The 16,798-nt window shown below is 38.6% G+C and overlaps 2 protein-coding genes across 2 annotated transcripts in view; one reads left to right on the forward strand and one right to left on the reverse strand.

Moving 5' to 3' along the window:
* LOC128257999 (hemicentin-2) overlaps nt 1–12,625 on the forward strand; it is a 71,014-nt gene extending 58,389 nt beyond the window's left edge. The window contains exons 5-8 of the mRNA XM_052989383.1: nt 3,028–3,188; nt 7,627–7,835; nt 9,179–9,284; nt 10,094–12,625. Of these exons, the coding sequence (XP_052845343.1) occupies nt 3,028–3,188; nt 7,627–7,835; nt 9,179–9,284; nt 10,094–10,209 (592 nt within the window). The 3' untranslated portion in view covers nt 10,210–12,625. The remainder of the gene's footprint in view (nt 1–3,027; nt 3,189–7,626; nt 7,836–9,178; nt 9,285–10,093) is intronic.
* A 259-nt stretch (nt 12,626–12,884) lies between these two features.
* On the reverse strand, nt 12,885–14,102 carry LOC128258014 (uncharacterized). The gene has a single exon (XM_052989407.1). It carries the CDS (start codon nt 14,017–14,019, stop codon nt 13,102–13,104), a length of 918 nt encoding a protein of 305 aa, XP_052845367.1. The 5' UTR covers nt 14,020–14,102; the 3' UTR covers nt 12,885–13,101.
* Between the last annotated feature and the right edge of the window lie 2,696 nt (nt 14,103–16,798).

The following is a 16,798-nucleotide window of genomic DNA, read 5'->3' on the forward strand; positions in this document are numbered from 1 at the left end:
TTTAGCCAGCGCCACAGCAAGTGTGTTGTATAATAGCGCAAATGATGTGTTTACACTATCATATAAATGTCACGTGCAATGGCGTCCTTTGTTTGCCGCTGGACACATGCTTTACTCAATTTATAGCCTCCAGTCCCCGCTGACAAAGGATTACTTGCCCGAGTCGGATGGCAAAAGGAGTCGGGAGTCAGGAGTCTGGAGTCCTTGGCCGGCGGCTGAGGTAATTACCCAGCCAGGTGTTTCTCGGCACTTTGTTATCTCTTATCTCCGCACACAGACACACGATATGTGCCACATAGCAGGAGTTGCATGTGCAGCAGGAGATGAGCTTCCTCTTAATGGGATTCTTCGAGTGGCAACCGCAACAAGCAGCAGCAAAAGCTCCTGATGCGATAAACGAACCAAAGGAAATGAAACTCTCCGACGAGGGGAGAAAATCTTTTCAGATACGTCTGAGGTTAAAGTGAAAAAGTCCGCACCCACTATCGTACGAAACGACACCCTATCATATTCACAAGCAGTCTTTTCGGAAATTATGCACCTTTGAGTGAGCACATTCCCTTAAACAGAATTCAGGAAGTTCAAATTTATATTCTATTCGGACAGAGATGAAAAAATAAGCGAAAAAAATAAAATTATTATTAAAAAAATTTTATAGTAGTTTTCTTGTTTTCTAACGTTTCTAATTTATGTAAAATTCAATTTACAGTTCTACATGAGAAATTTGCTAATATCTCCTGACTTGAATTGTTTAATTTAAGATATTTGATTGCTATACTGATATTCACGCCTCATTCACCCAGAGAAAAATCATGGTAAATCCAAATACTTTCACTTTGAATTAAATATTTTCGGTACTGATTTAGCCCCGAAAGGTGTTGTGTTAATATCAAAGTGTGTTACACTTTCGTTTTTATTTTTAAACAAAGAAACCTTAGTTTTAAATTTAAAAAAATTTAAAACTTTAATTAAATTATTAGATAAACCAATTAGTTCAAATTTAGAAAGTTTATATTTGGAAAAACAGTGTTAGATTAAAATATTTGAATGTTTAATTTTACTAAAGGGATTTTGTCTGGGTGTAAGATTCATAATCTATAACCACACCTTATTAATGAATCACTTCCTTTCGAGCACCCAAGACCCTGTAAGCCATATGACTCCATTTAACTTGACCGAAAATCTCTTTAAGATCAGCGATTTGATTAGCTCACTTGAGGAGTTCCTCTTTGCGTATACCCAACCAGCCGGAGTATCCGAGTGGCTTGTATCACAGAAAAGCGAAGAATCCGCCAGCACACAGAATTTTCTTTCACAACAATAAATTGCAGATGGAAACTTATGCCGTATCGGGTCACTCCCAGCACTTGAGAAACGAGCGCAGAGACCGCAATAAGCCACAAAATGTGGACAGGGGCAAGGAGTTTTACAGAAATATATGGCAAATGGGGGACAACGAAGAACTCGGGCAGCAAGAAAAAAACACAGAGCACAGGAAGCGCGCTGGGAAAACTTTAAAATGAAATGAAAATTATAAAGTAACTACAAAATCTTGATAAGAAACACAGCGAGGGGTGTACAGTTTAAGTGGAGGGGAAAACGGGGCACCGAGGAAATGGCAAAAGTCATAAAATGTCGAGTTTTACGAGTGCAAAACGCAAGGGTCTAATCTGGGTTTAGCATCAAAACTTGTTAGTGAGTGGGTGGGAAGACGGTCCAAGCCAAGAGTCGGCTTTGGGGCACATAATAAGCAATGTCAACGCATGTGTGCGGTGGGCGTGGCCATTCCACTGCATTTTAGCCAAATGACGGAAACATTTTTGCACTTTAGGCAAAGTGCAGGGGGCGATTTGGGGATCAAGAGGGGTGGAAAACGGCTAAGCGGCACAAGTAGGAAGAAGGAACAAAAATACTGCAACAATGACATTAAACGCAACTTATTTTACAACTGAGTTTCCCCCCAGCAAAAACATTTGCATGCTGCCCGCCCAAACACGCAACTTTGTTGTCAACTCTTTCCCCCTTTCCCCGCTTAAATGCCGCAACTAAATAACTTTGAGTGTCTTTTGAGTGGCCATTAGTAGCGGACTTAGCGAGGACTCGACTAAGTGGGTCTGCCGCCATTGTTCGTTTATTTAGAATTTGTGCTATACGTGGGCTTAAAGTCAGTCCGAATGGCTAGTGGTTACCGACTACCTGGAGTTTTCAAACAAGTGATAATGGTGTGGCTCAGTTCTTCCATTCAAACTTCCCAGATTCCTGACTTATGCTTTTATGCATAGTTTGTACAGGGACTATGCATTTGGTGTTGCGTACATAAAATTGGTATAGTTTGTCCGAAGAACAAGGTTTTAAATTTAAAGATATTAAATGGAAATCAGTTGGAAAAAATTTGATCTTTTTCATTTTAAAATATTGATAATCATAAAATAATTAAAATTGATTTACCTAACACAAAATGCAGCTAACATCTGGTTTACTGTTTATTAGTAAGACTTAAATATTTGTAAGCAATTAATAACGATATAAAAATATTAAATCGTTTATTCTTCTCAGTTTTAGGCCCTCTACAAAAGATGTTTTATATTTTGCCTTTTTTTTACTATTTTAATCACCAATGTCAGAAATGAGAATTATAATCAGTTTCCATTTGTATCATCAACACTGTTTGCTTGTTCCTCAGCTTTATTTTAAAAAACGAAAAACGATTAACTCTTATTTTCGAGCTCTGTTCTTAAAGTTGCAAACTAAATGTCACTTATTCGAGCCCTACTAATAAACTTTTTCAAGTTAAACAAACTTGTTTTGCAATTTAACATGGCAAGGGATTAGATTTCCAGTAGTACAAGTTAAAGTTCTGTTGCCAGAGGCGACCATTTATGGTTGAATGCAATTACTATGGTCTTAAAAGAGACAAAGATGGCATAAATACCCTATAAATTGAATAATAAATATTATAAATATATAATACTAAATTATGTGTGTGTTGCCACTTAGAATTAATTCCAATTTTAATCTTATTTTTAGGGCCGTCTTCATAGCAGACCAGCGATTCCTGGCCATCAAGCAGCCGGACAAGTACTGGACCCTGCAGATCAAGTATGTGCAGGCCCGCGATGCCGGATCCTACGAGTGCCAGGTCTCCACGGAGCCCAAAGTCAGCGCGCGTGTCCAGCTACAAGTTGTGGGTAAGTCAGGGCCAAGACCATGAAAATGAAATGCTGGGCTTATGAATATGAGTTCGCACTCAGACACCGGGCTCTGAGTGAGTTGGAGCGTATAATATGCGGGCAAGGAGCAAAGGTCAAGCGGCAGCAAATGCGAAAACTTTCCAGCCCTCTTACAAAGGGCACGGCCACACATGGGCCGAGATCTTTGCATGTTTAATGCGGCTACTGCATTTCAAATTACTCACTAAATTGCATTCAAATTGTGGCTGCTGACCATTGCCCATTGAAATGATAAAAAAAAAGAAAGGAGAACACACACTCGCACCAACAGACGGAAAATTTCTTCGGTTGGTCAAGTTTTTTAACGAGAAAACTTTTTCGTACTGGGTTCTGGTTTCGTTTTGGTTTCACAGACACACACAGAGCACTGAGTAAAAAGTTAATTAAATTTCATGTTTGCATACCGGAAGAAACTGCAGCAGCAGGCCAAATGAACAATGTAAATGTCAGCCGAGGGCATCGGAGGATGTGTAATTGATATGAAATTTCCCTGGCTCACAATATTTATCTGGGCCGCACAATAACAACCGCATTGCTTGGGGCTACGACACTGAAATCAGTGCGAGTATTTTTTGGCCACGGGTTTGGAATGGATTCCGGATTTTATCTATGACACGGATGCATTCATTTGAAACGATTGCTGTTGCAATTCTACCCGAATATCTGTCCGCTTTGCGGTTGAGGTTTGTTTCACACCGGAATTTGTTGGTATAAAAACACTGCCCTCGGGCTGGGCAAACAATTCTTGCCGGGAATTACACCATCATTTCAAATTCTTTGACAATTTAAGGTCAATTTAGCCCGGCTCAGAAAGCAACGAAAAGGAGAGCGAAAGCCAGTGAAAGTAAAAAGTCAATTTGCATTTGAAGCCAACAAATTGAATTTTCTTTTATCCAACTAACACTTTGGTTTTATGGAGATCCAGCCCAAGGAGCTGCTGGCAAAAAAGGACACATGCTGAGCAGAAGGCCGAGGAAGCTGGGAAAAAGGGGGCAAGGGCAATAGACTGGATAATGGCGTTGCCAAAAAGTGATTTTCGCATTTCCGGCTCAGCTAATTTGTATGCTAAACACTTGCGCATGTATGCCAAATCTCATGTGTGCGTGAGCACTGGGAACAAAAATCACCATGACTTTCAAAAATTGAACTTAAATTGAGTTTTTAATTTATAGCTTGAAATAATTTTTATTTATTATATACAGAATTGCAAGACTGTAAAAGTATCTGCAATATTTAGAAGTTCCCATGAAATAAAACTAAATAAATTTATTAATTTTGAAACAAGCAAACATTTGAAGAAGACATCTAATAATAATTTTAAGTTGACAATGTATGGTTAGATTTCACTTTTTTATCACATATTTTTTAGTTCCTTACTTTTAAAAAAATGAAAGTAAATTGATATTTTCAAGTGCTTGCTTTGGAATGGGCGGAGGGCGTGGCAGACAACAGGTATCCATCTGGAGCCAAAAATATTGGTACGGATGAATTTCGTATGCGCGGCCACATTTGCGTTAATCTAACGACAAGTTTAAGCATAAAGGATTTCTATTCATGCCCAGCAGGGATTCGGCGATCCGTCTCTTTCTCGCCCCGATTCGCCGTCTCTTTCTGCATAACCATTATTTGCAGTCGTTTGGCCTTCATCCATTTCCATTTCCCCGTCGTGGTCCAATCGGCCTTTGTTTGTTTGAAGTTGAATTTGGGTGTGCGTGGTCCTTCCTGTTCCTTCGCTCCATTGCTCCTTTTCTCCCAATTCTGCTGGCCATAACCATTATCGGCAGCACCTAGTCGCCCCCGCCCCCTGACCACCCCTTTGCAGTTTTTCCTGCCAGTTTTCCCAACCGTTTTCCCCACTTCTTCTTTTGGTGAAGCGCTGCCTGGCTGATTTTGTGCCTTTGCCATGTAATTTGTATTTATTGCATCGTTTTGTCTGTGCAAACGGCCAAAACTCCCTTTGCATGTTGTCGATTTTTGCACCACCCACCGCCCGATTCCGAAAACCAACCCAAGCCACCGCCTTGACCCACCACCACCCCCAGTTGGCGCTGAATGAATTCGATTCCGAGTCTTTGGCAATGGATTTGATGTTGAGGCTTTGGCCTTTGCCTGCCTGCTGCTTGATTTCTGGGCCATATTCGGATGCAGGGCCAAAGTGGGGGTAATAGGCTCGTAGTTTTCGGTCAATTTGTTGTGTTAACAGAGGCGGGGGGATTCTTGTTTGCTTTGTTGCTGGTTAAAATGTCAGTTCCTTTGGTTTTGGTTCATTTACTCAAGTTTCTAGGTCACTGAAATGGGCAGCACAATGGAGCCAAATCGTTGTTAATGCCCCGAAAAACATCAAGTCTGCTTAGCTGCAAACTTATGTAATAATCTTTTAAACTTTTCCCGGCTAACTCGGCAGATTTATATTTATTATCCGAATCCATGGGAGAGCTTTTTGCGCCGAGAAAGGCATTCACAACCACGATGGCCACGCACACATGAATGCCGAGTGAATGAATATATTTTGTTCTACATCATTGAACAACAAACTAGATTTGGTTTTATGAGATTCGTTTTCTGCTCAGCTCATCTCGTCTCCTGGGCTCGTACTTTTCACTCCCTGTCTGCTTTCGTATTCATTCTTGACTGGCTCGGTCTGCTTATTTAATTTGCTGCTAATCTTGTATGGCCAAAGCCAATTTTGGGGTTTTCTTTTGGTTTTATTATATTTTTAGGGAGCGCATTTAATCTCACCATCAGAAGTGACAATATTCCCTGTGATGTCTGCACACCTCCCCTTAACTAATTTCCCTAAAAGCATTTCGCCATAAACTCAATTAATTTAAGTTGCTGCAATTAGCTTGACACTCTTAACCAATTCCATTTCCCTTCGGGCTGCTGTTCCCTTTGTGCTCGGAGAATTAGCTGAAAGTGTGGTCAACTTTAGTTTGTTCGCAAAGTTTTTGGGTTTCTGCGGTTTTCATTCAGCTTCTTTTCTTTTCAGAATTATTTCTAAAGACTAAGAATAATAGTTCGGCAATCGATGGTGTTAATGAAATTAATTTGAAAATGTGTTACGATAACCATTTTATTACTGAATTGAGGTTTTCGGTGTTTTCGGGGTTTTCGTTTCTGCATAATCAGCAAACAAATCTGAAATACAATTATCTTATACGGAAATAAAGCTGAATATTAAATAAAGGTTATTTTTACGTGTTTTTTATAGTGTTCCTAAAAGAAGAAAGGGCCAAATTCATAGTCTTTGTTTAAAAAAAAAATACTCCTCGAAGTTTATAAGCTATGCTGAATGCTAGCTTTTTTGCTGATACCTTATTTGCAAGGGGGAATTTTTAAATTGGAATCTTAGAAACTAAGTAAAATACAAGAAAAGAAACAAACTTTATATATACCCTTGCAGCTATTATAAAAATCTAATCTAAATTTCAATTTATAAATTAGCTTAAGCTTAAAACGAGAGTAGATATGCCCACCAATTTAGTTGGTTAAACGAGTTTAAAGCTGCTACATTTAATTACCACTCTTTACGGACTTAATTAGAGCCATATGTGTATTACAATTTGTGTATTCAAGTTGCGTGGGTGATAAAGTAGAACGGTTGCTAATAACATTGCACTTGCTGCTGGTTCAGCTGCCATATTTTGTTGCATATTTTTTTGCTGCTGTGTCGCGAATCTCCAGTCAAGCAGCTGGAAAACTAACATGCAACAACATGACGATTTTGACAAGCTGACACAGTTTGGTGTCAAACCAGAGCGTGGCGCACACATATATACACACGCGCACTCTAACACTGCTGCAAGCCCAAACACAGATACTCTGGGGCATAGTCGGGCATTTTGTGTAAATTCTCGGCGCACTCATTTTGCACATTTTTGTGTAACAGCAGTGAAAACTCGGCGTATACGTGATTTTGTCAAACTTCAAAGCTCACGTTTCTCCACGCTGCCCTAGCAAATGAAGACACACAGTTTTCCGGGCGAAAGGGGGTGGTCGTGATGCCTGGCGGAGGGAAGGTCGTGTGAAAATGTATGCGCTAACATTTCCAACTTGTTCGTTTGTATGCTTTTTATTCGCCGCCTCTTTGGTTGCCTTTCTTCCATTTTTGTTTGACACAACTCTTAGTTTGTTATGCATGTGCGTGTCTGTTGGCCAAAAATCACCCAAGCGCCGTTTCGGGGACATCTGGGGGGTAGTTCATGCTGGAATCAGTAAGTGAAAAATTGAAAAGTGGATTTTCTTCGAAGGCGAAGTGGCGCTCTGGCACAGCCAGATTTACGTGTGCGACGTGACTCGCAGCTGTTAATTCAATAGATTAGCGAAATGACACAATTTCGAAGCACCGAATTTGCCACTTCCACTTACGCCCCATCTTCCATCCTCCACCTTGCAGTGCCTCGCACGGAGATCCTGGGAGAACCGGACCGCTACGTGAAAGCGGGCAGCAACGTGGTGCTCCGCTGCATAGTGCGCGGTGCCCTGGAGCCGCCCACGTTCATCATGTGGTACCACGGCGCCGAGCAACTGGCGGCCGACTCCCGCCGCCACCGCACGCAACTGGATCCCAACTTGCCGGAGGCCTCCGGCGAAGGCCAGAGCACGGTAAGTGCACAGCCCAAAATTCCCAGTTATTGAGGGAGTAAAATAAACGAAATATTCCTTATTTAAGAGAGATTGAAAAGTTGTTAATTATTATTTCTTTTCAAAAACAAATTGGTTTTTACTTAATGGTTTTGTTAACCCAATACTGTATTGGGTGTTCACCTGGATACTTTCTTTAGGTACAAGCTTATAGTACCTTTTACCTTACGTAGGTCAAGATTTTTATATGGAAAATAATCTATGTGATGTGTTACGTAATGAAATAATTTGATTTATTTTGTGTTGCTTAAATTAGTTTAAAGAAAACTATTGCATAATTTAACTGCAACTTAAAGATGAGTTAATTTCACCGCATATGCAATATATAGTGATGTTTAATTTATTTAATTTTAATTAAATAATAATTTAATTGCCAGAACATATACAGCACATAACTAATAAATAAGAAAAACGAATTAACTTCAAAATGATTAATTTTAAAACAAAAAGTAATTAGTAAATGTGTTTTTATAAACCTTTCTTTTCCTTTTACTCCATTAAGATACTTGAAAAATTGTGAATATTTTACGTTACTTAAGAACATATTTTCGCAAATACCTTCTGGTGCCAAAAAATATGTATCCTTTCCAACACTGACAAATTCCAAATCTTTTTATTTTGAAATGGAATAACAAATTTTAAAGAAATAAAAGCCGAGTTTGAGATAACTTTTAAATTTTGTTTTGTATTGTTGTACAACTATTTGTGAAAATATTTAAAAACTTGAAAATATTAGAATGACAAAATGTAAAATTGAAAGTAATTTTATTTTTCCTTCCTTTTGTTAAGCGAAAAACATCACAGGTTAATGAAAATAGAAATAATCTCTTAATAATGGTAAAAAATTTGTATTAGGACCAACAATTTATTAATTTAATTTATTATTGCGCCTTTTTCGAAACTCATTATATTTAAAAAGGTGTGTTGTAACTGAGAACATTTAATTCCTCTGTAACAGAGTAACAGAGTTGCTCGCACTTGGCCAAGACCCAAAGACTCCCTTGTTGACTTTAATTTAATTACTCTCTATTTCCAATGGATTCTTCGCTTCTGGTGCCAAGCACAAAATATTATAATGTTGTTGCGCAAAAGTTTCAGTTTTGTCGCATTTCGCCTAATTGCCTGGCCATAACTTTGTGCCCCGGCCACGGAGCAAAAAGTCAGTTCCGGCTCATGCCCAATATTTGGAATACGTGTGCCCATGTCCGAATGAAAACTGCCTGTGTTTATCTTTTCTTTTCCGAACTTTTCCTTGGGCCCTTAAATCTGTAACTGTATGTGACTGTGTTTTTCTTCTTCTGCAGATTGGCTCATTAATCATCGAGTCGGCCAAGAAGCGCGATACTGGCAATTACACATGTAGCCCGTCGAATAGCCCCAGTGCGACCGTAACGCTGAACATAATAAATGGTGAGTGCCAGGGCGGGAACATTCACGCAAAGAAAGAATATCAATATTATAGAAATTTAAGGCCAGCCGCCCTGATACACTCTAATTCTAACTATGTAAAAAATGAGTCATTTATATTGCATGTTTGAATATTTTCCATATACAAAAATGTATGGATTAACAATTCCTTTACAGCTACCTAAAAAATATGTAATTGAGCGGTAATCTGTATAATTTATATATTGGCGCCACCCAAAAAATTAACCTCATTATTAAAAAAATGGGCACAACTAATAAAAATTAAAAAAACATATTTTTTAAGTATTACATAATTTATTTATAAATTGATTAAAAGGTACAGCGATGCAAACCTATTTACCCAATTAAGTATCAATTTTAATAAAAATTAAAAAAACATATTTTTTAAGTATTACATTAATTATTTATAAATTGATTAAAAGGTACAGCGATGCAAACCTATTTACCCAATTAAGTATCAATTTTAATAGGGAGATGCTCGTTTAGACAGTGTTTGCCTATCAAAGAGTTCAAACAAATATCAGATATTTTTTGTTTTATTATGGTAATAAATATAATTACGTAACTAAAATTTAAACCAAAGCTAAAGCTTTAATTATCTATTGCAGAACTTTCAAGAATTGAAAAGCTTGAATATTAAGTCAATACAGTCAATACAGTCAATACAAATAAATGGTAATGTCTATTAAAAAAAAATCTGAGACATGTTGGAGTAGCTTGTGAATTAATTTTTTTTGTGCAGGGAAGACCAATCGACACAGTGTTTGATTTTTCCCTCTGTGTTATTCTAGGCGAATCGTCGGCCTCGGCGGTCACCTCATCGGCAGCCACCACCCGGGCCTACGCCCTCAGCATCCTGGCACTCCTACTCAGCGTGATTATCATCGGGGTGGGCCACCGCACATGACATGTCACTGCCTCCAAGCAAAACTGAGGGACAGGAAACCCAGCATCTGCTAAAAATGAGAAGATGGGAAGTCCAACACTCTGCCAACGTAAAAAGTATAAAACCAAATTAATTTGATAGACCCAAATAGCAAAAGCGACAAGAAAAGAGAGATTAAACTTAATAATCGAGTGCATGTTGTAAGCTAGTTGATTTTATCCACTAACTAATAACCAATACATATACCGCAGCCAGTTTCGAGAACCCCGAAATCCAGCTAATCGTAAGTTCTACCGGCTATAAGCGAACTAGTTAGTAAGCCCCTAGTCTTAGGCAGACTCCTAGCTGATTTCGTTATTTAATTTTTTGGTTTGGGTTTTCGGTTTGGTTTCGGGGGCCTCTGTTTTGTGTAAAATACCGAGTAAGTTTGCATAAATGCATAACCGTAAATATTTATGCAGTCCGATATGAAATTGCATCGATATCCTGAATGCATTTGGAAGAGGGAACGGATTCAGGGAAATTCCTGCCATCAAACGAATGCGTTTTTGGAAAAATTCAACTCGAATGCATTTGCATGGCAATTTGAGTCTGGGAAAACATTTGCAGGCTCCTTCCTATGTGGCGACATGCTGAACTTTTCAATTAGCCATATCTCCCGCACCCCTCGCACAGTTTCCACTCTCTCTTCTCCCCCTCTCACTCACGGATGTCGGACAATTTTGAATATTTATTATTTTTAGCAAATACTGAACTGTGGCCGGTGACCTCGTTCTCTCGTTTCTAGAAATATCTAACTTCTGTTGCCAATAAATGCACCTAAAATTGTATACCCTCGAATTGGCCGTCCCGAGAATCAAAGAAGTTTTCTATGATTTCAAGGAGTTTACATAACATTATCATTGTCAAACAGAAAACCCACATATATGGACTGTCCGATATGTGTGCGACATGGTAAACATTTGCATAGCCAATTTATGGAACTCTATTTTATGTGCTCTTATCTCACGAACAAGCTCGAAACATGCGGGAAAAACCAAAATTCATAAAGAAAATAATTGCGTAAGAACAAAAAATTATAGCAAATACATGCATTGATCGGATTGGACATCCAGCAGAACACAGCATATAAACAAACAAAAACAATTTAATTGATAACGAAAGTAAATTTATTGAATTGAGCGGACTGACTCGCGAACTGTATATAACTCTATTGCGAAATCGTTCAACAAAATGTAAATTAATTGAATATACAAATAATATAAATGGCTGAATCCAACCAGAGACGTATTCCGAACACTAATGAATTGCATTTAAACGATACAAATAAATACATAAAATAAATAAACAAATAGCAGGCAGGAGACAAAGGCGGAAGGCAGTCAAAGAAATAAAAACGAAATCAAACGGACAAAATGTAAACATCGTGTGCAGCGCGCACCCGCAGGCCCGGCCCGTATTTATTTATCCACTTAACGTCCTTTTTAATTACACACACTCGTCCAATCCACGGCAAATCCCATAAAAATCGTCTGAAATTAATTAAAGTTATCTCTGTCCTTGCGTCGAAATTGAGGCTGCTGCAGCGTCAACTTAATTGCAATTAGGTGCAAGCCGCGCACACACATTCTCCCACTTAAACAATGCCCTCAAAGTGGCATTAATTATGTGTGCGACTGCTGTCCCAAGGCGCCGGTTGTTACACCCTGCGTATACTTAATGCGCTCGCCTTTGAGCGTTTAACGAATTGATCCCGGGCCAAGTTAACCGCAAGCAGCTGCGAGAAAATAAAGCCACGGAAATAAATTTCTGCGGTCAGAATAATGCAGCGGGGGAGGGCTGGGGGGTGTTAAATTAACAGGGATTCCTTTCACGGGTGTGGACAATTAACACATTCCCGTTTGCATGCATCAAATGCTCGCGGTTTGCGGCTAACCGCCTTTGAGGCAACCACCACCCACTTAACTTTCAGCCTTTTATTTTGCCGCCAAAAAGCCACCAACAACCCATTGGACAGCCCATAAAACTGAATGTTGAACAATGAAACTTTGTTAGATTTAAGCAGCGCATATGACCATAGCAAGTACTATACAAATCGAAATCAAAATACATTTCTAAGCTCTTAAGTGTTTTTCATCAACTCGATTAACGTATAGACGCCATACGTGTAATTATCAACACCCCGAATAATTGTAAATAAATCGCATTACACGCAAACGTCCCAAAATCGAGGCGAGGCGTGGACATTACCTTTTAAAGACAGACACTCGAACTCACGTGTACTCATGATATGGCAAAGTTTATTGTTAAGTACCGACTAATAACGAAAAGAAATACTTACACATACATATGTAAACGAAACTAAGAACTATGTGAAACTTTAACTGACAAATTTATTGCATTACATACAATAAAATAATAAAATTGAATAACTTAACGAGGTCTTTTTCACGAATCAACATATGTGGGAAATTGGCTATGCCAGGAAAACAATTTGTATGGTATGTATTAAACAAGGCACTTTATTTTTGTTCTGTTAAGGTAAAGTAGTTACCTACATAAGTATTCAGAAAAATTCTTAAAAAGTATAAGCGAACTTTATTTTGAGAAAAACGAAGATACAGGCTTACTGACAATCTTTTGTCATTACATAAAACAAAATTGAAAACATTCAGCATTAAACTTGTCTGGTAAAACTACTTCTTTAAGTACGAATAAAATTAATTAGATAGTCAATGATTTTAATAAGTCTTTTCATCGACTTGATTTTCATTCGAAAAAACATTTTTAGTTTTTGGTAAGTATAAAAGTAAAAAAGGATAAGATGCGGGCACATATTTTTTAAGAACAAGGCACATCGCATTAAAATTAAGTTATTTATAAACTGAATAATATTAAATCATGTTAATACTATTAATTTGGGATTTGATTGACCACCAAGAGAACGGGTCCAGTGTTTTCGGTGATGATGCGGCGGCACACGTCGTCAATGCCGAATCCACGAGTTACCTGATGGAGCATCATGCCTATCACATTCCCAGTTTCGCTGTCGACCAGGGCCTGGGGCACCAGTTGGGCCACGGCGTACGCCAAAAGGATACCCGACTCCCTGTCCAGGATAAGGGCTGCCACGAGGCGACCGACGCCCCGGCGTCCGATCAGAGGAGTCCCCTCTGTTGACGTAAAGTCCATGGCTGTGGACAGACCGTGGGCGATGGTTCGCACCGTGAACTCGTCCACGTGCACAGGGGGCTCCAGTTGAGCAGCGGCCGAGTTCAGCAGGGTGCAGGCCACATCGGTCATATCCAGACCAAAGCAGTTCTGCTGAATACCATTGGGACGATCGCCATGGCCAGACAGCAGACCGGGGATCGAGGGGGGCGAGAAGGCCTGGTAGACTATGTCCTGCCTGGGATAACGGATCAGTCGAGACACTTCAGACACTTCTTCAGGAAATGAAGAGTCAGCAATGAGCACGTTGTAGATCTCATCGCTGAGCTTTACAGCATCGCCTTCTTGTGCGAAAAATCCTTCTGAATTAGCATCTGCCGGTGCTTCGGGCTGTGAGGTTAAGGAATCACCAGAAGAAGCTCGTCCTTGTGCTGTGAAAGTCTCAATGGCTGCCATCAAAACGGCAAAGTCTCCTTGAGTCGCATTGGAATCCGGTGCTTGTGGCTCATCCTCTTGGGTCACCAAAACGTGGGAGTCGCTGCTCGTCCCTTCCTCAGATCCCTTGAAATCCTCTTGATCTAGGTTAATCTTGATGAAATCATCCTGATCTGCCGTAATGTATATCAAATCATTGTCGTTAACCAGTTCGTGGGCCATCATAGATTTAAAAACTGTCTTATTGGCTTTACCAAAAATTTTATGAAAATTAAATTGCTAAGCGCGGAGATGCCAGGGATGGAGAATGCAAGAAGCTGAAACTATCGATAAGTTGAAATGCTTGCCTGGGAATGCCGATTTCTTTCCTTTCTAAATTAAATGTATTCCTTTTAGACTGAACAACGGCAAAATCTGCATTTTTTTATTTTATCTGCAGGCTGTCTATTTGACCCCGGAAACTTTCCATCACGTCCAAGCTGTGAAAAAAGTCACTTTCTAAGGCTGCTCAGAACGACAAAATCCGTTCGTCTGCTTTAAGAAAGAGCGAGAGGCAAATAATTGGCATGCACTTTTCGTCAGTGGCATTTCTTACCGGTACTCAGATCAATAAAAAAAAATCCAAGAAAATTGTAAAGCGTTGCCAGCCGTTTAGAACGAACTCTGGTTGAGATTAAAAAATGTAATCTTTTGGGGGTTGGAGTTGGCTGACCTAAGTATTTCTCGTATCATAAATCGGAGTTAAAACGCACAACCATTACATGCAATAATGTTAAAGCCTAGTTCTCAGTTTGAAAAACAGTTTTGTTTAGCTTACTATTCAGTTCGACGAAATCCGTCCGTCTCTTTACATCCCTCTATTCAGATAGGCGAAAAAATACCAGAAATAGCATATAATCCAATAAGTTTTCCATTTTTTAATTATTTTTGGTTTCATTTCACTTTGTTTGGAGCACTCGGAAGAAGAAGACGTTGAAGGTAGACGGTGGCAGTGTGATAGCCAACTCAGTATTTTTAGGGGGAACGATGGGAAGACTGTGAAAAAATAAAACTCCATTTCACGCTGCCACCGTCTGCTTCTTCCGAGTTTTTAAAACAAAGTGAAATTCAACCAAAAATTAGTAAAACAGTTGAACATTGATTAGATTGTACTCATTTTTGGTTGAATTTCACTTTGATTTGAGCACTCGGAAGAGGAAGACCTTGACGGTAGACAATGGAAGTTTGAATTGGAGTTTTACTTTTTTACAGTCTTCCCATCGTTCCCCCAAAAAATACTGTAATGTGAATTGGCTATAAGATTCGTGAGTTTCACTTCGAATTACTTTTAATTTTGAAAAAATTGTATATTAAAACAGATTAATAGATAATAACAATAAAAAATTTGGCCCTAAGAAGCAAAATGCTAACCAATTTAGTGTCGTGATGGAGGAATGCGAGTGCAATAGTGTTAAATTAATCGAGCCAAACCCAAAAAGTTTGACAATGGAAATCGGGTCAAGGTCAATGTAACGGTTTATCTAATTTCAGGCCAAGCATCAAGGCCAAACGTGATTGAAAGGATTTAGGGTTTGGTTTGAGAATATCCATTAGGGCCGTCGATGTCCAACAATTGTTGCCGTTCGCATTGTGACTGGCTACTAAAAGTAGGCCACCGAGTAAATCAAAATAATAGAAATCTCAGCCAAAATTAATTAAATGGAAAAGTCCTTGAACAAATATTTTTAAATAAAATACTAACCGCTGAAATTTAATTAAATTCTTCCAATTTCTTAACAAATATGCCAGTTGGTAACAACCAAGTGTCATTTTTTTTCAAAGAATGTTTTGTGATTTGTGAGATTTTATCCAGAACGTTTGTTTTTAATATGTCTAAAAAACTTAATACTAAATTCATTTGCTTATAATTTTTTCGAACGAAAAAATTTTTTCTGTGCTTAATATCATATTAAAATCCGTTCGGCTTTCAATTTGAGTCGGTCATTTACATTATCAGTAATACATTTTTAAAAATAAAATATCATACTTTGAATGTCAACATTATTACTTTTTTCAAAAATTCTTTAAAGCCCATTTTTTAAGTCGTTACACCTTTTTACGTTTCTGTAAGAAAAATTTGTTTTCTAAAATTTTGTGTTGTTGTATCTTTAAAGTGACAAAAAATATTTGGGGATGTTGAGCCGGGTAGAAAATTTGAAGAACAAATTTTATGGATGACGACACTAAATTCATTTGACTTAGAACTATTTTTAAAGATTTTAAAATACTGTAAAGTGTACTTTTTTTCTCTTAATTTTTAGCGGTTAAAGCTCGAAATGTTTTAAAAAGTTATGTAACACAATAAAATAGTTCTTAGAACTAAATAAAAAATACTTTATCAACTCCGTTTGCTATGCATTTGTAATCTATAACTAAGGATAAATACATCTAGGTAAAAAATTTATTGTTTAAATAATTCAAGTTAGGGCACATAGAGCCTAATCTGATAATTTGAACAAGCGTTTGAAAATGCACTTTGACCTACTGGCCAAAACGAATCCTCACAAAAGCAGGCGCAGATTTAAGGGAATGCCCGCCAAGGATTTGTCTCAACTTTTGAACGCTGCACTTCAAATGCAAATTTTATGCAGCAGCCAAAGCAGCGAAGCCGCATAGCTCTTCGAAAGATAACTAATGACTGCTTATTCAATGGGGGGCTGTGGGAGGTGGGCGTGACGGGCAAAGGAAATGCCTGGAGGCTGACCAGGCTCTGATTTAGTTTCAACTGAAGCTAAAGCTTCAGCTGAAGCTTCAACTTTGCTTTAGCTCGTAACAGGGTCAAACTGTAAGTACGAAATGCAAAGGGCATTCACATTTTGATTTCATTATTGCCATTTTCTGGGCTGCCAATGCAGACTGACTTCCGAGTGCAACGTCACCGCCTCAAGGATGAGTTTCACCTGCTTTCCTCTAATAAGTGTGCACCTGAATGCGACTTGGTGGGTGTGTGTGTGTGTGTGCCCAT

Source organism: Drosophila gunungcola, chromosome 3R (assembly GCF_025200985.1).
Source record: "Drosophila gunungcola strain Sukarami chromosome 3R, Dgunungcola_SK_2, whole genome shotgun sequence".
In the NCBI taxonomy this organism is placed as follows: Eukaryota; Metazoa; Arthropoda; class Insecta; order Diptera; family Drosophilidae; genus Drosophila; species Drosophila gunungcola.